The sequence below is a fragment of the Bemisia tabaci genome, chromosome 9 (assembly GCF_918797505.1).
Source record: "Bemisia tabaci chromosome 9, PGI_BMITA_v3".
Taxonomy (NCBI): domain Eukaryota; kingdom Metazoa; phylum Arthropoda; class Insecta; order Hemiptera; family Aleyrodidae; genus Bemisia; species Bemisia tabaci.
Genome location: NC_092801.1, coordinates 31824372 through 31850932, shown reverse-complemented (window position 1 = coordinate 31850932; position 26561 = coordinate 31824372). Strand labels below are relative to the sequence as shown.

General features: G+C 38.0%; 1 protein-coding gene across 5 annotated transcripts in view; it reads right to left on the bottom strand.

Moving 5' to 3' along the window:
- Hasp (Hig-anchoring scaffold protein) overlaps positions 1–26561 on the bottom strand; it is a 236319-nt gene that overhangs the window by 134314 nt on the left and 75444 nt on the right. For all 5 annotated transcript variants that reach the window (XM_019041350.2, XM_019041349.2, XM_072304051.1 and 2 more), the window contains exons 2-3: positions 23885–24063; positions 21314–21416 (exon numbers count right to left, since the gene is read on the bottom strand). In XM_019041350.2, coding sequence (XP_018896895.2) covers positions 21314–21416; positions 23885–24063 — 282 coding nt within the window. The remainder of the gene's footprint in view (positions 1–21313; positions 21417–23884; positions 24064–26561) is intronic.

Here is a 26561-nt window from a genome sequence, read left to right as displayed (position 1 = left end):
TGAACAGTGTTACATTTTGCAATAACGAATTAATATGGTCATGGCATTCATAGAACCACGTATCTACATTGTTAGTCAAATGACCGATGTGTGGTTTCTAATATGTGGTGGAAATATTGATCCTTTACTGAAAAATGTAGTTCTCTTGTAACAGACAACTAGAGAAGGGACATCGGTATGAGAGTGCCGAATAGCGAGCGCTACATCTCCAAGAGTTACTCGATTCCTACCTAATTATTTTCTTTGAGAAAATCATTTCGACAAAACCTAGAATATGGGTGGAGTGCGAATGTACATCTAGTCATTTTTGTTTTTTGAACAGCGTTACATTTTGCACTAACGAATTAATATGGTCATGGCATTCATAGAACCACGTATCCTCATAGTTTAGGGTAATGACAGATGTGGTTTCTAAAAAGCGCTGGCAATATTGATCCTTTACTGAAAAATGTTGTTCTCTTGTAACAGATAATTGGAGAAGAAACATAAGTATAAGAGTGGCAAATAGTGCGCGATACATCTTGAGTAGAAATTCTGGATGTAGGAGGTTTTTTCTCGGAGAAAATGTTTCGTCTGAACCTACAGAACCGCTTCCTACACCTCGTGACAGAACAAGAAGCTTCTGTTTGTACTTTTCTGTAGAACCAACATTTCTAACTCTGGGTTTGGTACTGTTTTCTGACTAAAAACTTAAATCACGAAATTTTTAGGTCGTTACAATTTTTTAAATACTACAAGGAGGTTTCTTCTCATTGGAAAAACTAGGGCAACGTCCGTCTTTGGTATTCATTTAACGAACAAAGTTTTACAAAGTGAGTCAGTTGGTTCCACTGTCTCTTTCCCTCTCAAATTTTTAAACCGCGAACATGAATTGGATGTGTAACGTAGTGCGCTAATCATCTGCAACGGTTCTTTTTTTCTTTCTTTTTTTTAATTTTTTAATTTTTTTTTCTTTTTTAATTTTTTAATTTTATTTTTTAATTGTTTAATTTTATTTTTGTGCAGTTATAATACAGCCGAGGAAAGTTGTGTTTTACCCTCAGCTCCTGGACTTTTACATTACGCGTTTCCTTATCAGGAACAGGACTCAAATTTTTCTTTAGCTATTCATGAGATCGTCCTTGCTAGAGTTCGTAAGGGAGTCATAGCAATCGCAAGATTGGCTCAGTTACACCCGCCAGAGAACTACAAATTTTGTGTAGTCTTGAGAAAAAAAGACCCTTTTGACAACTTTTACCGGTACAATTTTATAACACTCTGTGTCATTTCATTGTGGTAATATGTTTTGACGGCCAGCTCTCTTCTGAGAAGACGGAGCTGACTGCTCTGAGTCACTTTTGCACTCTCCTCCTATACATGTACTCTATGGTTTTGTTGTGTGCTATGTTTTCAGAAATTTAAAAATGCCGGATCACATTCCTTCATGCAAAATTGTGATGCGTTGGCGAGAGCGGTGTTCCAGGGCCGTGATCGAGATTCCTACCCGTCTCCGCCAGCGCATACCCGAAAATCGAGCTCCACTCTATTACCCTGAAGAGCCTGTGGTGCTCAGACCAGGCATTGACACCCCCCAGCAAGAAGCGGAGAGGGCGGAGAGATACGCCCGGTGGCCTATCTATGATCCCCCATATGAGGTCATAAATTGGGAAGGCGATATTCGCCCTCTCGAGGGCTATGACGCTTGGGTAAGATTTTTATGCTCTGTGTTCAGGAAAATCCAGTTATAGCCTTAATAAAAAAAAAAAAAAAAAAAAAATGTATCCAGTAGGCAATCGATATGTCGTTAAGCACACCTAACTAAGCGGTTCTTTACCAAAGCTCCTTATACTGGAATTTTCGCAATAGGATCTTTCTCGCTTCCCTACTACCCGTAAACATTGTCTCTTCTCTTATTTATTGCGGTTTAAACTGCTCCCTATTTTGAACAGTGGGTAAAAATTTTATGTGTTGTGTGATGTCAATAAATTTCCGTCCTGGTAAATATTTTATCGTTTGATGAATCATACTATGCCATTACACACACACACACACACCCTCACACATAGATAAACGATTCTTTACCCCATCCACGCCTCTTCTAAAAATATTTAGCTTTTCGAACATTCAAGCGTCCCCCCCCTCCCCCCACCAAGGCTTCGGTGTGGTTCTTTTAGAGCTCGTCAAAAATACAGGTGGTTCTTTTAGAGCTCGTCAAATATCTTCTTGTTGAAGGTTGGAATCTCAAGTCTGCTAGAACCTATTATCCTCCTCCTGTTTCCTTAGGGTTCGTTAGATTGACGATTTTTCCCCCTTGCTACTCTCGTTTTTTGGAAATTCCATACCTGAGGCGTGTTGAATGGTTGCCATGCTAAAAGCAATATTAGATATCGGTCTGAAAGCTAGCAAACTTTTCACGCGTCGTCGTAATAGATGTATTTTCCTTCTCCCGGCAAAAATTGTTACGGTTATCAAAACAAGTTACATATTCATCCTCGTGGTGTGTTTTAGTAGAATAAGAAACCTTTTTCTCACTAATTTCATATTCACTAAAGTCACTAATTTCTTATTTTTAAATATTTCTTTTTGTTGCTTAGAGAAAAGAAAAGGTAGGACAGTATATTTTAAAATTGTAACACCAAATTCAGAGGTGTTCGATTTCACTGGCACTCAACATGTCATTGGTTTCACTACTAAACCCTATTGTTCCAGTTTTTAAAAAAAAAAAGAAGCGGTAAATTTCTTTTTCGCACTGAGTAAAAAATGAAACGAGAAAAAAGTTGGAGGGTTTTAGCTCCCCAACAAGGTACCTTCTTCTTGCATTTTTCAAATTAAAAACCTCGTCCTTTTTATCAGAGGATGGTCATCTTCACCGGTTGGTTTCAAACTCTTCGCCAATTTTTTCATGTTCCTGTTACATACCTACTCAGAATCTCAATTTAAACTATGAGTGCGGTTTTTTTTTTTTTTTTTTTTTTTTTTTTTTTTTTTTTTTTAGTATACAACAGTGCTAAGAAAGAACACCTTATGAACATTCAAGAATTTTCAAATTTCCCTTAATAACATCTTTGTTTTGTGGAACGTTATGGTTATATTGGCAACGCCTGAAGGTTCATGTGGTATTTTTTCGTTAGCACTGTAGTATAGTGCAGAAGTTTCTCAGTATTCTTCTGAGAATTTTGAACCCTTGTATGGTATATTACTCTCGAAGATGCCCTCTTTATGATTGTTGTTTGTACATGCAGGCAATGAACATACAGTTTTGAAGTAGAAGATTTTTGGTCGGAAAATTATTCTTTTTCTTTGTGTTCTTACAGTTGCAAGAGCAGGAAGAGGCCAGAGCCCGCTGGGAGGAGGAGTTTCCGCTCTACGAAGGCCTGGAGGATGAAATGTACATCTCCGAGGATGAGGAGGAGGTGTACGAGTCTGACGAAGAGCAGGTTGAAGACCCTCTTGTCCTCCCCTATCCCGACGAGGAGGAAGATCGGGATTTTTTCTTAGATGAGATGATATTTTAGTTATAGTACTGTTAAGTTTCTTAAATTTTTCTTTATTTTTGTAGTATTTTAAGTTTCTTTCGTTTTTTTTCTTGTCTTACAGAGTTTTTTTAATAGATGATTTTAAAAACTTAACTTCCTTTTGTTTGATTTTTTCATCTCACCTCCTTTTTTTTTTTTTTTTTTATTTTGATGATTTCTCCGAGCTCTTTTTTTATTTATCATTTCCTTCTCCTTTCGCTTATCTTTATTTTTTGTTTTCTATTTTGTTGTTAAATTTTTTTCTTTCGCCTTTTCTTTTTCTTGTTTAATTTTTTTCTTTTTTTCACTTTTTCTTTTTCTGATTGTATTTATTTTTATTTTCTTTTCCCATTCTGTTTTTTTCTCTTCTCTTATTTTTCTCTCCTCTTTTTTTATTTTTAACTTTTCCGTTTTCCTTTTTGATTTTTCCTTTCTGAATTTTCTCTTTGCTTATTTGTCTCTTCGTTTGTTTTTTGGCTCTTCTACTTTTTTTCATTTTTAACTTTTCTGTTTGCCTCGTTTCGAAGTTTTCATTTGTCCTGTGTAACATTTCCATAGTAAAAATGTTTCTCCTCCAGTGAGAGTTGTGCTTGTTGTCTGGGGGTTATTTGAAGGGGCCCCCGTTCATTGTTAGTTTATGTTGTTAAATTGAAATAGGTTGCAATTCTTCTTTGCATTGCATATTACCAATCTCACTGTCCCCCATAAAGATAATTTTGTTGTTTGGTTGGAATACTTCTACAATGAGTATTCGTTGTTTAATATTTCTCAATTTAAGGGTTTAAACTTACAATTTATTGAAAATCTATTTTCAAATTCAATATCAAATTCATCTATTTTCAAATGTAATATTTTCGTTGTTCTGGTGATCTTCGGCTTTCTTTTAATCGCACGGGGGTGGCGGGCAGGGACATCCAACGTTTGGTGCAACATTTCCAGCCTCCTGTTGCTCAGACATCATTTAGTTTCGTGTAAAGCAATGAATGTTCCTTCTTTCGTATTCCATGGTACCTAAGGGAAAAGGGAGCAAGTTTGTATTGGTTCAAACTGGTGGTTTTTTGTTAGCGGGTGACGCCTACTTTTCTTGCGCTGCATTAAAGTCTCTAAATGATTCTTGATTTTTTGCTGTGATTATGTTACGTTTTGAACCTGAGAGTACTAACTAGATATCGAGTTTTCATTAAACGCTCTTACAGATGGATGGTGGTAGTTGCAATAGGCATACAGTGTAATAGTAACAGCTCAACTGAAGTACATTTTGCAATTTGGAGCTATAAATTCCTGCTCGGTTTAAAAACTACGTATGTGCCATTAGTCTCCCCATTCACATATGTGTTTTTCAGATGAGACAGAATTTATAGGTCCTTAGTGCAAAATGCAGTCCAACTATCGACAACTCACGAGTCTCTGGTGCCAGTTATTTTCCTTCTCAGCCTACAAGTACCACACGTTTCAATCAATAGAATCTCTCTGTTATCCGCTCGTTCACTTTATCTTTCGTTTCATGTATCAATCAGCAGAGTTGCGAGGGTTTAAGAAATCCCCAATTTGCCAATGTAGATTTTATGAACAGCATTCTCTCTGCTATCGTTTAAAGAAGGAAAAATATTCGTCTTGACAGTACCCATAAATATCCAGTTCTTTAACGATTTCCCCCTTACAACAGGTGATCATTCCTTATTAAGACCCTTTGCCTAACAGTACTGGCACTAAAGTAATGAAATTTTAGCACCGTTCGGCACCGTTGTGTTGATTTGTGAGTATCAGGCCACCCTATGTAAATTCGAAGAAGTTCATCAATGCCTGTTTTAATATCAGAAGAACGGGGTCTCTGATTCTTCTGGTAGAATCCTCTTGTCTCACAAAAAGGTGGAATCCAGTCAATGAGTGGCTCACATTTGTCTTGGCTCATTATGAGTGGGTGGCCTGTCAATGAATGGCTCGCCTTTGTGTGAGGGCCCTTGTTACCTTTGCAGGCGGGAGTTCACATTGCTGGTCCGCGCCCGTCAAAGGGTCGTGTTCTCCAGACAGTCTGGCGCTATTTGTTTTAAACGATTTGGTCTAGTCTTTGAATAGCTGCAAATGAATTTCTCTCTTCCTCACTGTCTAGGCGGGCCTAGGAGGAGGCTCTCCCAGTCGAGATGTGCATTGTTTCAATACTTTCGGTTTTGAGGATTCTTTACTGTAATATTGCTCTCTAAACATTTCTCACTTGATAGTGAATTTGAATAGCACGTCTGTTAGAGTCCCATATTCCTTTAGATTTCAGTGATGAATACCTGTATGCCAGTTATTATTTGGACTACATTTTGCACTTAGGAACTATAACTTCCACACCGGTTTAAAAAAAGTATTTGCTCTTAGTTTCCCTATGCACACACGTGTTTTTTCCAAATGAGCCAGAATTTATAGCTCCCAATTGCAATATGCAGTCCAATTAAACCCCTTAGTTACGTGCCATAGCACCTAGTTTTCTGTACAATGTACTATTTGTATCGTATTGGAAGAATTTTTTGCTGACCAAAGGAGACTAAAAATTGAACATTTTATAGGTCATCGAATTGGCGCCTCCCTCTCCTTCGGTGTTCTGTTTACGTGCATTTCCTAAGTTTCTAGATATTTTCATTGGTAAGTGTACACTTAGTTTTGCAAAAGCAAAAAATGCAAGATAGGAAAAAATGTTTAGAAATTACATTTTAAACCCTCTTCCCGTTTTTAATTTTGAAACCTTCAACTTGTAAGTGACCTTACACTACTCTTTAAACTCTTTTTTTAAAAATTCAACAAGCATTATTTTTTGTAAAATTAGTTTTTTCACAAAATTAGATCGCTCTCAGTGGATCGCCCCATATTACAGCTCCAATTGGAGATTAGTAAACACTTTCTTATGATGGCACTGACCTCGGCCTTCCGCTTATGAAGATTCAAATAATCGAATAACCCATTCAATAAATCGATAATCGATAGTATCGATTGATCGAAGAATCTCGTTCAAAAATGGTTTTGTACACACCACGAGGGTAAGGTCAATGACAGCTCCAATTGGAGACTAGTAAACACTTTCTTATGATGGCAGTGACCTCAGTCTTCCGCTTTTGAACATTCAAATAATCAAATAACCCATTCAATAAATCGATAATCGATAGTATCGATTGATCGAAGATTCTCGTTCAAAAATGGTTTTGTACACAACAAGGAGGAAAGGTCAATGACAGCTCCAATTGGTGACTAGTAAACACTTTCTTATGATGGCAGTGACTTCGGTCTTCCGCTTTTGATCATTCAAATAGCCGGATGTTGACCAGGGAGTCCAGAGCACTTTGTTTTAAGTGCTTTGGTTCATCAGTGCGAGCATCCCTTAAAACATTCTTTTTTCCCTTCGAATCAATGAATTAGCTCGGTTGCATGAATCCAGTTGTCTCACAATAAGGTGGAGGCCAGTCAATTAGTGGGTCGCGTTTGACTTGCCTCGTTATGAAACGGTGACCACTCAATTAGTGGCCACCGTCTCTGTGTGATGGTCCTTGTCACCCCTACATGTGTGTGGTATCGACGTTGCGGGCCGCGGAGCCGGCTGCTGACCATCGAGTTTAACGCGCTTTGTTTTTAATGGGTGCAGTGTTCGCGAGGTCCCGCCGCGTAGGATGTGGATTGTTTTCATAAATTCGATTTCGAACCCGCTTTGCCGCAAAACATCACTGATTCCTTTCCTCATAAGAAAGTGTATCTTGCCAGAGCATTTATTATGTGGTTCAAAATTTCCCTTTCCTTTGCGTATTGCCTGTATGAACGGTTGTTCGGCAGATCCTTCTTTTACCTATTAATCTCGTAGGCAGCCATCTCTGTTGTTTGTACGTCGTTTTATAATTACTTCGCTTTTGACGAAATTTTGGTGATAAATAACACTTATTAACCCCTTTAGTCAATCGACAATCGATAGTATCGATCAATCGAAGAATAGCGATTCTTTGGTTTTCTATACACAGTCCTTTGTGTTGGATTTGATAGCCTGTCCTATTAAATTAATTGATGCATCAATTCAAAAATAAATTCAGAAGTATACAAACAATGCGAGGTCAATGACCTTCAGATGCATTAACGCAGTACTTACGGTGGGTTGTCATCGGCTTAAAACATGTGCATTCTAACGAGGATGTGTATTTTTCAAGAAAAATAAACATCCTGGGTAGGTTGCACTTGTTTTGCGCTATTTTGACGAGTCAAATATCCTATTCCATAATTCGAAAATCGATAAGTATTGATCAATCGACGAATCTCGTTTCAATTGGTTTTGTATACAAACAGTGTGTGGTCAATGACCTTCAGATGCATTAACACAGTACTTACGGTTCACTACCAAACCACTTAGGTTTGATTGACAGCCCAATTAAAATAATTGATGCAACAATACAAAATAAATTCAGAAGTATACAATCAGTGCGAGGTCAATGACCTTCAGATGCATTAACACAGTACTTACGGTTCTCTACCCATCCAGTTAGATTTGATTGACAGGTCCTATTAAATTAATCGATGTGCCAATTAAAAAATAAATTCAGAAGTATACAAACAGTGCGAGGTCAATGACCTTTAGATGCATTAACACAGTACTTACGGTTCACTGCCCAAACCACTTAGGTTTGATTGACAGGTCCATTAACAAAACATCCCTCTGGGACCACTCAGGGGGACCACCCACGGCGGCATCCTTTGTGTTAAGTTTGATTGACAGGTTCTATTGTATGACACAAAGCGCGGGCTATACTACTAATGACCCTTGCATATTTTTCACCGTCAAATTTCGAAAATTTGGTCATTACTGTTCTCCTGGGCGAGACATTCTCTTTGATCCTCCTGTTCTCACCCTGCCTTGTGCCCCGTTCAAAGATCTCTGTGAGCCGTGCTCGTTGCTGGGGTCCCACGGAAATTGGCCGTAAGGAAAAGTCCGCAGGGGTTCTTGGCGGTGAGAGCAGGGGCCGCTTTTCATCTCTTTCCCTGCTCGACAAGCGCGGAATCGAAAAGGAAGCGGGAAGTAGTCGCTTATGATTTTCCACCGGTTGGTCAATCTCCAGAGCTCTACGACTCCACCGATGCGGTTGTCAAGTTGCTCCCCAAACGTAAGGCCTTGTCTCCACGGGCCGTTTCGCGGAATCTGTCCCAGGGAAAAATCCCATACAAAGTGGAAAAATGAGATCTATTTTCAGTAAGTATGGTCCTTATACCCCTAGGACACACTGAGAGAGGAAGAAGAAGAAGTTAAAACGAATTGTGCGATATTTTGTTGATTACTCCATTGTTCATGTTTGTTCAGTTAAGAAAATTTGTCTGATTTGTCTGATTTGTCTGCAAGGGTAGGATGGTACGACTCTTCTTACGAAACGTTCACCGGTGCTGTAGTAGTGTTCCTGAAGCGGAAAACTCAAAGAAATGAATATTTCTTAGGCCTCGTCTACACGGGCCGTTTCACAGGATTTGTCCCAGGGAAAAATCCCATACTTACGAAGTTGAGTTACGAAATATTAAGTTAATCAATATTTTTCCCAGTACCAAGTTTGGTCCTTGTACCCCTGGGACCCACTGAGAGAGGAAGAAGAAGTGAAAACGAACTGTGCGATATTTTGTTGATTACTCCATTGTTAATGTTTGTTTAGTTAAAATAATGTGTCTAATTGTCAATTGAGTGCAATTATTATTTTAATCCCGGTTAAATACTCGACTTTATCTAATTTATCTTCCCGCGCAAACTAGTCCCAGGACCGTATGAGCCTCGTCCCGTGGAGACGGTAACTGGGAAAAATCCCAGAAGTTTCATTCCTGCGATTCGAAATTGGGACAAATCCCATGAAAACGCCCCGTGGAGACAAGGCCTAGAGGGGCTCAATTTCTACGGCCCACCCCCACCAAAACAATTCTTAAAAAAAGCATAGTGGAGTCTCGATTATCTACGATAATTCTGCCGTCCACAGCAAGAACACCGTAACTCCACTCAAAATGGTTTAATTTTCTTTTGGACGCACTGCTTAATTACAAGAAAATGCAATGGGCCTGTTGCATGCAAGAGATACAGCCGCGCGAATAGACTTTCTAGAGGTTAAATGACACGAAAATTACGATGGTCACATTAAAAAAGTCTGAAATACACTCCTTACTGCGCAATTTGCGTTGTTAGGAACGCGTTTTTTTCAAATTTCCCGCGTCTGGGGGCAGTTTTCTAATCACCGGAAACGAGCAAACGGCGGGCTCGGTGATTTCTGGAAGATGCCGAGTCGTTGTTGTTGTTGTTATTTTTTCCTTCAGTTTGTTTACAAACCCAACGTGATCTCCTATAGTGGTCCATATACGCTTTATGCGGTAGCCAAATCGATCAACTTTTAAATATCCAACGCAATCCTTCTACATTTCATTTCACGATGTCACGAGCTCCGATTTTTAGGTTATGTTGTCAGTTTTAGTTGACCGGAAATAGCCGCGAGTTGCCGTTAATTGTTTCCGTTAGAAAACTGCCCCCAGACGCGGGAAATTTGAAAAAGCGCGTTCCTAACAACACAAATTGCGCAGTAAGGAGTGTATTTCAGACTTTTTTAATGTGACCATCGTAATTTTCGTGTCATTTAACCTCTAAATAGTCTATTCGCACGGCTGTATCTCTTGCATGCAACAGGCCCATTGCCACAAGGGTTCATTTTTTAAATTTTAGTTCCTAACAGGGTGACGGAGTTGTATTGAAAAAATGAAGGATTGACATTTGTTAGGTCTCCTGTAAAACAGCATTGCGTAAGGAAGAAATTGAAAAAGTGTTGAATGGAGATTCGGCGTTTTACTTTGGACGGCAGAATTGGGGCCGGAGATACCGCGGATAATCTAAAATCGCGGATATTCCGAATCTACGCAAGACGGCCGGAAAAAGTCATCGGAGAGAGTGTATTTTAAAGGAATCAGTAAAGACACTTACCATGCATTAGAGCAGAATATACTTAATAACTAAGTATCAATAAACGTTACCCGATAAACAAATTAAACTTTATTTCTTGAAGAATGTCTTGGTGCCTGCACGTGCGCGTACAAATGAAAAGATGGTTTTTCCAAAGAGGAGGGGAATGACTTCGGATTTCGTCGTTCGGTCCCGGTCGCTTTCAAAAAAAATAGTAAAAAAAAGTCCGCTTCACAGACCGCGGATAACCGAGGCGCGGATAATCGAAAGTCTACTGTACGATATAATTTTGTGTGGCAAATTAAAAAATTTGTGCTGCAAAATTAAGGGGAAACGCTCCTCAAAATTGAAGGGGAATGTATAGAAATGCAAGGTTTAAATCTTCATATTTTGTTTATTTATCTTTAATGTTCGAATATTTCATTATTGAACCTAAGATTTTTACTGCTGGAGTCTCTATTTATTTGCTCACTTTGAAAATCTCTCTACATGATGCATATTGAACAGTTGACATAGTTATATTCTTTCGCCTAGGAAACGATGACACACCTTTGGTAAATGAATATTGTACGTTGTTCTCTGCCGCAAAATAATCGGAATATTTTTAAACATGACAACAACGCCTGCGGGTCCGTTCCCATTGAAGTGACCGCAACATGATTCCACGATTTCTGCTCCAGTGAGCAGCCCCGGTTTTTTACTAGCGAGTGCGATTGAAGTACGAGCACTGGTGCTACCATTCGCACCAGAGCCTGGATTCTTGGGTTTTTATCGAATTTATTCGATCGATAAGTCCCTATGTTAGCATTGTTATCTATCGATCAAGGTCCTGTTGAATCGTTATTGAATTTACTCGATCCATAAATCCCTATGTTAGCAATGATATTCATCGATCCATTACAGTAAGGTTTAATAACTCGTGGGAGCGAAATAAAATACATTTTTCCGTATGTACAGGGTTACTTTTACTCAATCAAAATTGTATGTACAGTTTTCTAACACTTAGAAAAAGCCGAGATTAGCCCGGATTCAGTTCCATAGATCATCAATTTGACCATAAAGTCATCAAATTTGATCAATTAATCGGCCAAACTGGCGAAAAACCGCAAATTCCGAGGAAATTTCGAAAACAAAATTTCTGAAAATTCCGGGAATTTAGAAGACTCCGTGAAAAGATCCGATTATTTGAAAAGTTCCGAATTTTGGAATTAATTCCGGGAAATAGCAGCACTAGCTGCCTTGCAAGGGTTTGTTGCTTTTATACTGCTGAATTTTACTCGAGATTAGTGAAATTTGTCCTTTTTGGGTAACAATTTTGAGGGTTCCCTTAAGCAGATCAACGAACGATTAAGAATACAACCCTAAACCTCAAATATCCTTTGAAGAACGAATGCAAAATCCTTGTGGAGGAGAGATATCTGGCAGTGAGTTTCCATGAGAAAAATCACGGAGGAACCACCAAACGCCCTTTTCAAAACCACCAGGCTCGGGTGACAGCCCTTTATTGTAATTTTCATAATGGGAGTCAGGGAGCCGTCCCTTTTTCAGTATCTCGCGTGAGACCAACGATTTTCATAATTTCGGTACTGTCCCTCCGCGCTAAGGAAAAACGCCATATGAACATTCAAGAGTTGTCAAATTTCCTTTGATAAAATATTTATTTTTGAGGAAAGTTATGAATACTTTTCCTTGAAATTTTCCAGATATGTAGGTGAAATCGCGAACAAAATGTACAATAAAATTGGAAGAAAAATATTCATAAGCTCACCAAGAAATTCGTGCTTTATCAAACGACATTTGGCAACGCCTGAAGGCTCATACGGCGTTTTTCCTTTATAACATGGCAGTGTCAAGCCCGGAGCTGACCTCCATACACGCAGAACGTCGTATGATCGTTTAGACGTTGCCAAATTTCCTTGGATAACACACAAATTAACAAGAAAATCTATAAATATTTTTCCGCCAATTTTTCAGAGACTTTCACAATGTGATGTAAATTTTCTGAAAATTTCCAGAGAAAATATTCAAAACTCTGCATAGTAATAAACTTTTGATTGGCTCATGAAATTTGGCAAAGCTCGAATGCTCATCGGCGTTTTCCCTCATCACGGCAGATTTTTTTTTTTTTTTTTTTTTTTTTTTTTTTTTTTTTTTTTTTTTTTTAATTTTATTAGGAGCACAACTACAGCGTGTTAGGTGTCTTTACAACAACTATTTACAGTCAGAATAAAATGTGAGTAGTTGAGTCGTTAAATAAGTCTAGCGCACTTAACTGATTCATACATAGCGTCTATGTACAATTTTAATAACAATTACGGCAGAATATTGCCGTGCTAAGAAAAAACGCCGTATGAGCCTTCAGACGTTGCCAAGTTTCCTCCGATAAAAACCGCATTTACTGGGAAAAATGTGAATATTACTATCCAAACTTTTTTAGATATTGTACTTAATCTAAAATATCTGAAAATTTCAAGGAAAATGTGCATGAATATTGTCAAAAATACATGTTTCATCACTGGAATTTTGGCAACTCTCGGATGTTCTTACGGCGTTCTTCCTTAGGACGGCAGGATTCGACCCTCATCCGGCTGAAGAAAATTCAAAAATCCAGTCTCTCGCAACAGCCCAATTCCAAAACCAATACACTGAAAAAAAATTATCGGCGTTTTTACCACGGTCCGTTGGTACCTTTACCATCTCACTTGTTTTACCAATTATTGGTAATTTTACCAAGACAGACTGGTAAGCTTACCTAAAAATCGGTATTTTTACTGTTTTTTCCAGGTAAGAATACCACTTTTATTGGTAATCACTTCCCGGTAACTTTGCCATTTTATCTCGGTAATTCTACCACAGTCGATAAAAAATATTGGCGTTTTTACCAAGGTCCAGTAAAATTACCGAGAAAGTTCAATAATTTTACCGAGATTTCTCCGTAAAATTACCAATTCCATAAATGGTAATTTTACCAAGAAAAAACTGGGATCAAATAGAACCCTGAATTCTTGGTAATTTTACCCTTTTCTTAGTAAATACACCGAGATTTTTTTTCAGTGTACGAAACCGCCTTCTTCCCATCCCGTTCAGGATTGTCCCTTTTCATTTTCGCTTGGAGTCGTCGGACCGGAGATCTTCCCTTCCTTGCGGATGATTTTTCCCGCTCGACTAATCCCAACCCCCTCATCGGGGGGTGGGACATGAATATTCATCACGTCCCCCGCCTCAGACACCCGGCCTCCGTCGTTCTACCCCTGAAACAATGTCTGTTAATGAATTAAAAATAGTTGTTGTCGGCTCATCGCGGGCCTTTGGAAATTCATGAGCCGCGCGTCGCAACTTGGACTCGTCGAGGGAAACCAATTAACGATGTAAACCAGGGTGCGGATGGGAGGGGGTGGAAAGTTATTACGGGTTAATTTACAGCTAACCCAGTGGCGAAAAAATGAATCGTGGTTGTTAAGAATTTGTAGACGAGTTGTTACTAAATTAAAGCATTGTAATCGTGCGCTGCTCTGCCGTGCTAAGGAGAAACGCCTCATGAACCCTCAGGCGTTGCCAAATTTCACTGGAAAAAAACACATTGGGTCTAGAGTCCAGACTCTTAAAAACATCGACAAGAAAAAGTACTCTTGATTCAATCAGAATCTAGCTTAAATAAAAAACCAAGCCTCTTAATTTAAGCGGATTTCATTTTGATTCAAGCAAAAATCCGATTGAATCAAGAGTATTTTTTCTTGTCAATGTTTTCAAGAGTCTGGACTCTAGATCCAATGTTTTTTTTCCGGTGTTTCTTTGATAAAACATAAATTTCCTGGTACACTTATGAATATTTTCCTCTCAATTTTTCAGATGATTTTGCTCGCAATTTCATCTGAAGCTTCTGAAAATTTCATGGAAAAATAATCATAACGTTCCGCAAAAATAAACATTTTGTCGAAGGAAATTTGGCAACTCTTGAATCTTCATACGGCGTTCTTCCTTAGCACGGCAGTGCTGTGTTCTACCGTGCTGAGGAGAAACGCCGCGCGAACTTTCTGCAGTTGCCAAATTTCTTTTGATTAAATACGAATTTTCAGGAAAACTTGTAAATATTTGACGTTCAATTTCTCGGAGGATTTTCATCGTAACTTATTCTGTCTCATCTGAAAGTTTCAAGAGGAAATATTCATAACTCTCATCAAAAATAAACCTTTTATTGGAGGAAATTTGGCAACTCTCGAATGTTCATACGGCTTTTTTCTCAGCACGGTAGTTTTAAGGAAAAACGTCGAATGGACATTCAAATGATGACACATTTCCTCTTGTGAATGATTCATTTTTGATTGAAATAATGAATATTTTTAGTTGAAATTTTCAAATAGTTAGAATTACAATGCAAACAAAAGGGTCTATCGCACATTAGAGATTTGTTCTTCAAAAATTTTCTCGATGACTTGTAAAGTAAAACGTTAAATTACCCTTCACAATAGCAATTTAAAGCTAGCAAAATAAGTAAAATCTTCATCGTCTTAAAATCTAAGTGGAACCATTAGTTTTATTTGATTATTTCGAGTTAGAAACAAATTTTTGAAGACTAAAGCAGTCTAGAAATGTGTATGTAAATTTGTTCCATTATTGTTAATTTACAATTTTTTAAAAAAAAAAAAAAAAAAAAAAAAAAAAAAAAAAAACTAGAGATTTGTCAAACTGAGTAAACCTTTTAGAAGTGAAATCACACAAAAGTCCCTTTGAAATGCCAAGAATGTCTAAAATCCACATCTTATGGCACAATCCGTCATATTGTATTTTTTCGGGCCTCGCGTTACCCGTGTTTATCCACGTAGATCCGTTTGGCAGAAATACGCCCATTTCAGAAGTATAACTCTGAAAACAAAAACACCGAGCCTTACCACTATGAATGCGTGAGTTTAGTTCAGGCGCTGTGATGCGACTATTCAGCCGTCACTGTATGCTTGCAGTATCGTTTTGAATTGAAGGCGTTTTAAACGTGCGCTGCAATACGGTGAACACAAAAACGCCAGAGTGTTGTAATAAGTTCAATAAGTTGAACGATACTCATTAATTTGCCGTATAGAAGTGAATGTTTACTGCAGTGGCGGAAGCGATATTGAAGAATCGATTATTAAGGTGATTGTTGTGAACACTCTTTTCGTCGATCCTTTTTTATAGGTTTAAATGACAGATGAATCGATATGTAAAAAGCACGCCATGCCACTGCGGTAGACATTTACTTCTCTACGGCAAATTAATGAATACCGTTCAACTTATTGAACTTATTACAACTTTCTGGCGTTTTTAAGTTCGCCGCATTGCAGCGCGCGTTTAAAACGCCTTCAATTCGAAACGATACTGCAACATACAGTGACGGCTGAATAGTCGCATCGCAGCGCCTGGACTAAACTCACTGGACGTAACTGCAGGGTGGTAATTTTTGAAGGTGAATTCCAGATTCTTTTGTTACCTCCAAAAACAGTGCCGGATACGGGTGTGATGAAAGTAGTGATATTTCGGCCGAAACTTTTTGATTTAGGAGTGATCGCTTGTTCAGTCGAATTTTGAAGTCTAAATTAATTTTAGTTTTACTGCAAATGAACGTACTTCTGATTGAAAAAAATATTTAAAATGTTTCAAATAACAAAGACCTTCATGCCCAGAATTTGCGGGATTTATCGTTCTTTTTTATTTCTTACGTTCTCATCGTTTCGTTTACTTTGCATGTAGGTCTTTTTGGCAAAAAAACATCTAAATCTAAATTTTAGTCAATTCGATTAAAAAATACCTGATTTTTACTCAACTTTTTTGTAAGTATGGTGTCCTATTAAATTTTAACGGCTAGCTTTCTAACAGTAGTTGGCAGATAACAATGAGGACCGTCCTAACTTTCAGTTTCTAAGTCGGATATTACATCAAGGAGAAAAGTCATTAAAACATGGCAAATAACAGACTTTTACCGTTAAACCATCACCACCACCGACCATGCACCATACACTGACATTGACTATTTTCATTTCATATCTATTTCTTCCATTTCGAAAGATTAAAAAATACACCGAAAAAAAGGATGCTGATTTAACTTTCTGGGTGTAAAAAAGTGTGCAAAAATCAGTGGCGTGGCGTGCTTTGCGATATATCGATTGATCTGTCATTTGAACCTATGGAAATGGATCGATGAACAGGGTGTTCGCAGCGAACACCTTAATAATCGATTCTTTACCATAGGTTTAAATGGCATAACAATCGATACACCACAATGAGCTTGTTCAGCAATTCGTAATTCTTGCATTTTTGGAAACTAGAGAGTGCACAGAGTTCACAGGAATTTTCCCCGATTTTTTTGAGCAATATTAACCCACGAAATACGAGTCCAAAAGTCCGTATTTTGGGCTCCCATTTAAACGCGCGCCGCTTGGCCCATCTCAAAATGGCGCCCATTTTCTCCGTCCGGCGGTGGCCACACTTTTGACCCCGGCGTGCCGGCGGGTACCTCTGCATGCCTCTGCCGTGTGTGGGTCGTATAAACAAACGAAGATTGATAACACAAATGATCCGAGCAACTCGAAATCTCTTAATATTAAATAATTTAAATCCATTTTCGACTTCAACCAAGCACTTGGCAATAATATTCATCGTATTTTACAACCAGGAGCCACGGCCTATCGGCTCATTTTAAGGTGCATTCTGAAAATCAGTGTTTACAAGTCCAGTGTCCAAACCCAGACTTTCTTCCTTTACTTTTTTTTGACCATTCTCTTTTCATTTTCGCCTCAAATCAAATGTTTAGCAGTTTCTTTGTCTTGAGTATGTGGTCCTGAATTCATTCAAGAGTTAGAAGTTCACCATTTATTTAGTATTATAGCCTTTTGACCTCTCAAGCTTTACCGATATGATCTCATGTAGTTCGAGGTTTCTTTGGCCCAAACCAAGTGATTACACATCTGATGTGTGTCTTATGGCTCTTCAAATTCGCAGTTTAGAACTAAATCAGAAACTACAGTTACTTAATCCAGTTCTGCTCTCTTGTTCAATGTTTGTCATAAGTGTTTGTTCGTGTCTGTTCTTTATAAGTGACCACTGTAGTGCATATACACAGTTATGCTATCGGTACAGGTATTATTTCTTGTTTTCTACAGTCAGGACTTTCTCTTAAGCGCAATAATTTACCAAAGAAATTCACCTAGTTGCGTAAATAATTTGGTGTATAGATATTCTGTTAATGTCTCCTTGCGGTGATGCAAAGTTTCTGAGATCTGTCATAAGTGGATTTTGCATTTAGACGGTCACTCTTGTCTGATAAAATTACTGCTCTACTTAGCAGCTTCAAATTTATACTTTGATCTCTGATTCATCACTAAATGACACTCGTGCGGTGTCATTTATCTTTAATCAGTTCAAAGCTATTTCGACAATGAATCATCAAAGGTCCGATCGAAGAAGGAATTTTCTGGTGAGTGCTGTGGCTGAACCGACATCTCAACTCAACTTTCAAAAGCATCAACTCATATAAATTTATCAGGAAGTGGTAATGGTAAGTGGAAATCATGGTAGTGCTCGCTTCTTTCATAAGCAAATTGTGCGCTCAAAATTTCAAAATCTACTCACCTGCATGTATATTTGAAGAGGAATACGACATGATATGTAGCAGGCTACACTTCATCTATGAATAATACATAAATTTGTCTTGAGAGCATTCTTAGGAAACTTCCACAATTTTTAGTTTTGTTCCTGAGAGAAAATTTTGAGATGACTCTGCTGGTATTCCCAGTGTCTTTTCAGAAATTTTGTACTTCATAGGTATCATCATATACTTAAGTATCAACAGACATTGTACAAGACATAAAATTTATTTGAGGATTCCTGCTATATGTTGTGTTTCCTGCAGCAATAAGGCTCATCATATTTCATGGAATGAAGTAATCAAAAACTACTTACCTACCTACAGCTTGGTCAGTTTCATTTCTTTCTATAGTGAAGAAAATGTTTTTTTTCTCTCTATTTAAGAATTCAAGGTGAATCAAACCTGTCCAACAAAAATTTTAATAAAATCTCTTTGTTCAAAAACACCTAAGAATCATTTCAATGGTAAAGTTGCCGACGATTCTTGTTAAAAGTCCGAAAGTCTGCTGGTTTACTGAATTTCTCAGGTACAGACGAATGGAAGGATTTTGAAAAGACATAGAATTACATCCTCCCATAAGATAAAGTCAGGAACATGGTTAAGGTTATCTGGGGATGATATTTGTAACATTTCGTTGCATGATTTTATAATCGAAGAGAAACAGAAAGTCTGAAACTTTGTGAATCTACGTAAGTGGTTTTCTAGTTAGGCTATGATATTGATATGCTCGCTTTGTTATCAATTAATCTCCACAAAGGTAAGCATAATTACATAAACTGTTCCACAAGAGATGCGAATGTAACTTGTAATACCTAAGTGACTTTACAAATCTTACCTGTTAAACTACCAGCTGCCCGATTATTGAAACTATGTCAGCCCGACATGAAAAGACATAGCCCTATCTTATCCATGCAATATATCGGAATTTGATGTCTTGTCGGGTTGCTCTAAGCCTTCAATAATCGGCCTGCTGATGAGTTGCAAAATATTTCCACTTCCAGACGAATGATCATGTCTTGGTTCATGCTTTCAATAGTAGAGTTGTGATGTCGGTTCAGCCACAGCACTCACCAGAAAATTCCTTCTTCGATCGGACCTTTGATGATTCATTGTCGAAATAGCTTTGAACTGATTAAAGATAAATGACACCGCACGAGTGTCATTTAGTGATGAATCAGAGATCAAAGTATAAATTTGAAGCTGCTAAGTAGAGCAGTAATTTTATCAGACAAGAGTGACCGTCTAAATGCAAAATCCACTTATGACAGATCTCAGAAACTTTGCATCACCGCAAGGAGACATTAACAGAATATCTATACACCAAATTATTTACGCAACTAGGTGAATTTCTTTGGTAAATTATTGCGCTTAAGAGAAAGTCCTGACTGTAGAAAACAAGAAATAATACCTGTACCGATAGCATAACTGTGTATATGCACTACAGTGGTCACTTATAAAGAACAGACACGAACAAACACTTATGACAAACATTGAACAAGAGAGCAGAACTGGATTAAGTAACTGTAGTTTCTGATTTAGTTCTAAACTGCGAATTTGAAGAGCCATAAGACACACATCAGATGTGTAATCACTTGGTTTGGGCCAAAGAAACCTCGAACTACATGAGATCATATCGGTAAAGCTTGAGAGGTCAAAAGGCTATAATACTAAATAAATGGTGAACTTCTAACTCTTGAATGAATTCAGGACCACATACTCAAGACAAAGAAACTGCTAAACATTTGATTTGAGGCGAAAATGAAAAGAGAATGGTCAAAAAAAAGTAAAGGAAGAAAGTCTGGGTTTGGACACTGGACTTGTAAACACTGATTTTCAGAATGCACCTTAAAATGAGCCGATAGGCCGTGGCTCCTGGTTGTAAAATACGATGAATATTATTGCCAAGTGCTTGGTTGAAGTCGAAAATGGATTTAAATTATTTAATATTAAGAGATTTCGAGTTGCTCGGATCATTTGTGTTATCAATCTTCGTTTGTTTATACGACCCACACACGGCAGAGGCATGCAGAGGTACCCGCCGGCACGCCGGGTCAAAAGTGTGGCCACCGCCGGACGGAGAAAATGGGCGCCATTTTGAGATGGGCCAAGCGGCGCGCGTTTAAATGGGAGCCCAAAATACGGACTTTTGGACTCGTATTTCGTGGGTTAATATTGCTCAAAAAAATCGGGGAAAATTCCTGTGAACTCTGTGCACTCTCTAGTTTCCAAAAATGCAAGAATTACGAATTGCTGAACAAGCTCATTCACGCCACGCCACTGGCAAAAATTCACAAACAATGCTGAATTAACCGCCACAGCAGTTAGTTTTACATCTTAACATTGCTGAAGTAACTACTGTAGCCGTTAATTCAGCGTTTTGTGAGTTGTCGCCCACTTTTTTACATCCAGAATTTTAAATCAGCATCCTTTTCTTTTCGATGTAAATAAATTGAGAGAATTCTTCGAGAACTGACAATGTTGGTAACAGAGCCTGAGGGTGAAATTCTCGCTTGTGAAACCGCGGTATAGCGAGATGAGTTGCTATTTACCATTACTTCGTCTCAGTCCCAGTCACAACTTCAACTTCCTCCATTGCTTCGAGCGCGCTTGCGAGTAGTATCCCTCAGACTTTACTCTTCTCACACTCCTTTCAGACGTTTTTGCAAAGCTTCTTTGCTCTTACATTTCTCTCCTCTCTTTTTCCCCGGCACTGCTTAACGTTTTTTATATACACACATATTTATGTCGCAGTCAAATAGTAAAATCAGGCATTTTGTGAAATGCGTAGACAAATAGGCAAATGTTGTAACTTAGATTGAAATTCTTATACAAATCCTAATTTTAGACAAAACACTTCATCACTCCTGTAAGAAAAACCTTTTAGTAAACATTGGCATCTTACAATAGTATTTTAAATGGTTTTTGACTCCTGACAGGCACTTATCTTGACATTTTCATCATGTCATAAAATACAGAATTTTCAGAATTTCAACTTTGAAAAATATGATAAGCGGTTGAAGAGGAAGATCCGAAAAGAGTTCGCAGGTATTTGCTGAGTTATTTTTCCAAAAAGTGTAAAAGATCGTGAGCTCTTTGCCATGAATTCACAAAATTTTGTAGACCGTTAAGATTTAACTATCTGCCTAGGCATTTAACAAAATTCCTGATTTCACTATTTGCCTGCGACATTTACAAATTTATATAAAGTATACAAAAAAGAATAAATGCACAATACGGTAATGATATCGCATTATATAATGTCGGTGTCCTTACCCGGTTTTATGCAAGACATTCCACATGCACCATCGCACAAACATCTCTTCTTTTTACTCTTGCAATCCTCGTGCGATGAGCACTTTCGTAAACATTTCTGGCCCTAAAAATACACACAAAAAATGTATTAACCTGATTATGAAATGAGACATGGTACATTGCATACTTCCAGGTACAACAAAAACATTATAATATTAGGGAGTCAAAATTAAAGTCTTGTAAACATTTTCCAAATTTTTCCCAGCTTATCGACGGTGTATCGACTTATAAGTCGGCAATCAGACAACTCGGTTTGTGACGTCGCGGACTTCCTGTCATACTTAATTTTTTAAACGGAAAACTACTCAACGGCAATTCTTTAAAACTGCCATGATTTTTCTTCTCTGTATAAAGAAAATTCTACAAAAATGTCAAGGAATGATGTCAGTTTCTTCTCCTTTAAAAAGATAACTTAGAGGCGGAGATTTTCAGACACCGCAAACGAGATATGTGATTGCAGACTTACGACGTCGATATCTTTCTTTTGAAGGAAACCAGTCGAAATAGTTTCTTTGAATTTTACATTTGTAACACTATGGAAGGAATCCGACAAACATAGGATTCATTCCATTTTAACCTACGTTTAATAATCGATTCTTGTTGGCCCCTCCAAGAATCGATACATTTTGATTGGTTTAAATGGAGAAAAACAATGTTGCCAATATAGAGTTTTCAGGTGTCTGAAATTTAATGAATTTTGTGTTCAAGAGGAAACTACTGAATGTACTGAACACGAGGATACCTTGGTTCATAAATTGAATAATTATTGGAGAAGGTATGACAAAATTATCTCATCTGCTAAAATACATGTGTTTAAATGGAAAATGCCTCCAGATGACGTCACTAGGCGGTGCATTTTCTCACTTTTAAATCTATTTGTATATGTACTATTTCCAATATCAGAAAAAATTATAAAAAATACCGTGAAATCAGCTCTTTAAGCACTTTCAGATGATGTGATAAAACATTTGCATGCAAATTCTCCATTAGCTGAATCCGCCAATGTGACTATATTGGGGACAAAAGCAGTCTGCAAAGGGAAACATCCAACATTCTTAAAGGTCGAACGTGTAGTGAAAATGGAACAAAACCCAAAAGTGTGTTCGAACTGAGCAGAGAAGAGTGAAGAACCATAAAACCGAGCGATCAAGAACTTTCTGTTTGGAAAAGTGACATTGAGTTCTGGAAACAATGGAGCGTGGACGAACGTGAAATATGATTTTGTCGAGGGAATAAAGGGGGCCATTTATATCTCCCTCCACCTGTTGCTCTCGAGGTTCGAGCAACGGTCACACGCCGAATCTTCGCAACTTTTTGGTCCTCAGCGCCACATCGACACGTTGTCAAATTCTTTAATTGTTTTTCCTAAACGAATCAGTTGTTTCTAAAAAGGGAACAGGTCTATTCTTCGATGAGTCTTAGTTATTATGGTTGGTTGGTAGATACGCTTATTCGGTGCTTTTAACAATTGAGCCATTAACACCTTAGAGGAGAGATCAAAATATAGTACAGAATTTAAAAATTTACAAGGTAGGGGTCACAAAAAGGTAATACAAAATTAAAAGTTCGGAAAAGGAAAGAATACATTAAAATTGGAGATTAATTCGTTTGAAAAAGAGAGGGATTTCATGAAAATACTTTGAAAGGATGGTATGGAGATCAGAAAGTGGAGGGGAAATTTTGGATCTCCTTTCGTGCAAACGAAGGCTCATGCAAAAATGGACTTTTCCCTTTTGAAAACAACTAATTCAGATGGGCCGAGTTTGACACAGGCGCACCGAGTCGCATTTTTCCAGAGTTATAACCGAAAACAAGTTTGATTAAATTTATAAGAGGTATAGGCATTCGTTTTTAGGCATTCAAAAACATGTTCTCTAACTGAATAGAATTTCGTTATTTCAAAGACAATTCCTTTTTATTCACTTACATTTTTAAGCATTTGTCCAGTGTAATACTTTGCTTATTATGTAAAAATTTCTTTTTCCTGATTTCCTCCTATTAAAGACTTCCTGGATATGCAAGCTTTTGGAGAGTATGGATTCGATCGATATGAATCGATCGAAAAATGAAAACGTGAATCGGTCGACATGGACTGACACAGATTCGATCGACAAATTATTAAAAAACCGATGTCGATTCGATCGACATGGATCGATGGAAAAATAAAATCGTGAATCGATCGACATGTATCAATCGACACCGATTCCATCGACAAAATTCGATCGATTCACGCGCTTGTCAATCGACTCACGGGGGGTTTGTCGATCGACTCACCGGTTCATCAATCCAATCACGGGTTTTTCGATCCATTACGGGTTTGTCAATCGAGTCACGGGTTTGTCGATCGACTCAAGGGTTTGTCGACCAATTCACGGGTTTGTCAATCGATTCACAGGTTTGTCGATCGATCCACGATTGTCGATCGATGATTCGTGTAGATCGATTCACGTTTTCATTGTTCGATCGATTCATGTCGATCGAACCCATACCCTCCCAAGCTTTTAACGCAAAATAAGGCATACACTTTCATACCATAAAAGCAGCGTAGACTTCATCCCTGGGGCATTCGGCCGAGGGGAAGTTTCTCGGATTTTTGTAGACCCTGTCATCGTCGTCGGCCTCTTTCAGGTCCTCGAAGTCTTCGTCCTCGTCGAAGTCGTCGACGTAAGGCGCTGCGGTGCTTATGACAAACCTCTGGTGTCTTCTGCAGTCTGTAAACATTCCAAAAGCAGCGAACGTTTAGTTTTTTCCACGTATTTGTGAAGACACTTAAAAAATTAAAAATGTGAAACAATGGATGGGGCACGTGATGATGTCGCGCTAAGAACGCACACCGTATGAATACTAAGATGTTGCGAAAATTATCTATGATCAATTGGATCGCATTTAGCAAAAAGGAACCGGCGCAATTACAGTTTTTTTTTTCAAAATCGTGCAACTTTTTTTTTACTTTTAAAAATACGTTATAGATGTTTAATACAGTCGGCCCCGCTTAATTGGGACACATCCGTCCCGGGCGGTTTTGTCCCGATTAAGCGGGTGCCCCGATTAACCAGTGTCCCAATTCAGCGGGGTCGACTGTATTAAAATTTACACAATTATTTTCTTTTAAAATTAACAATTTCTGTGGTGGGAGGCAAAAATTATTTTCTGTGCTGGGAAATTTTTTAAATACTTATGAAGAAGCAACATGTTTACAACATTGCAATTGCGCTGGTTCCTTTTTGCTAAATGCGATCAAATTGTGACTTTTCTAGACAACTGCATAACTAGACAACAAGCACCCATTTGCAAAGAAGAATATGGTAATGCATATTTTTTTCAAATACTGGCCAGAATTAGACCTTTTAAAGCAGAAAGTAACTATGTCACCTTAGCCATTGACACATTTTATGAAACGATTAATTTTTTTCACGGAAGAGCAGTGATGTAGATTTCTTGAAAATTTCAGGTAATTTTCTTTGACGTGAAGTAAATTCCTTGAAATATTCAAGAGAATCTATGGAACTGTTCTTGAGTAAGAGATAATTTATTCGATGAAATTCGGCGATGTCTGATATGACTTTGTTCCTTTCTGCTTAAAGCGGTCAAGAGAGTAGTTCTTCATTGCATTTATGATCCAATCAAATGCAGTTGCTGGCAAACGCGCGCAACGCAACGATACAATGTGCACCGCGCCTGCGAGGAGAAGAAATCGCCCGAATGCATTCATGGTTTGTGCTTACTACACGCAGATCCATCAAGCACAAATAGTCGTATCAAGCGCCACCATCAAAGTCACGCCTTTCGGTTGAAGGCGCTTCGTTCTCTGTTCGATATTAGAATCGCGATGCACAACATCTGACGACCTAATATAACACGGATAAAACTGTGCACCGAAAAAAAAGTAAAGTTGATTTAACATCTGGATGTAAAAAAGAATGCGAGAACTTATAAAATGCTGAATTACCTTCTACAGCAGTTACTTTAGCGATGCCCAGATGTAAAACTAACTGCTGTAGCGGGTAGGTCAACATTTTCTAAGTTCTCGCACCCTTTTTTTTACATCCAGAATGAAAAGTAAACCTCAATTTTTTTCGGTGTGGCAGAACTAAGGTACCTTACTACGAAATATAATCTAACTATGATCAGGTTTTCAAATTTTTTGCTGGTATTCTTTGTTTTTCCCGTTGAGCGCCCCTACTTTTCAGTGGCGATTCTTTTAAGTTGGAAACGCTGTTTTTGCTCCATTTAAATGTATGCTAAACAGTCGATTCTACTGTCTCACCTAGAATCGATTCACTCAATAGATATTAATGGAGTATTAATAGTTGTGCCAACTTGCTAGAATCGCCACCCTGCTAAAAATGACGAGTAGGCTATTCAGAATTCGCCAACTCACATGAGTAGAACTTTCTACTTACATGAGTAGAAATCCTACACATACCATTAGAGTATTCTATTCATAAGAATAGAAAAGCTCAACTCATATGAATTCAGTTTTTTCATTTTTCAGAAAAGCTGTTTCTGACCAGAAGGTATCAATAGTCCCACATAATATGTAAATTTGGAAAATAAAAAAATTTTGTTCTTATAATTTTTTTGATGCGGTGACTAGTTTCTGAGTTATCGGACACGGTAGATTCAACACTGAACTCATGTGAGTTGAAATCTCTAGTCATATGAGTTGGCGAAAACTGAATAGAGAAATTCTGCTAATATGTGTTAAATTCAATTCATAAAAGTTGGAATTCTATTCATATGAGTTGAAATTCTATTCCTATGAATTGAAATTTTATTCATATGACTTTGATTTTCCACTCATTTGCACTCACCATTTTTAGCAGGGCACTGTTACTTTTTATTGTTCTCGAATGTGTATCCTTGTATACACCTATATTTTGTTGGTCTTGCCTTCTCGTGGTCCTTGTGTTGAACCTAGAAATTTGTGCAACTTTATTTTGCCGGAGGATTTGGTGCGATTGAATGGGGACCCGACAACCCGGCGAAAGCATCTTAATCCACGGCTAAGAGATCCCCCATCGCGTTTTTCCGCAATGACTCTTTTCATCCTTCGCTCCATCTCTTTGAAATTCAGCATACTAAACTTTTTTTCTTCACTTTTCTGGCGATGTTTAGAGCCCCCAGGGGTGTGGGCGCCTCCCCACCTCAACCCCCTTTGCATCCGTGCCGGATTGCGCGAGAGAGGGTCTGATGCCTGCGGAAGATA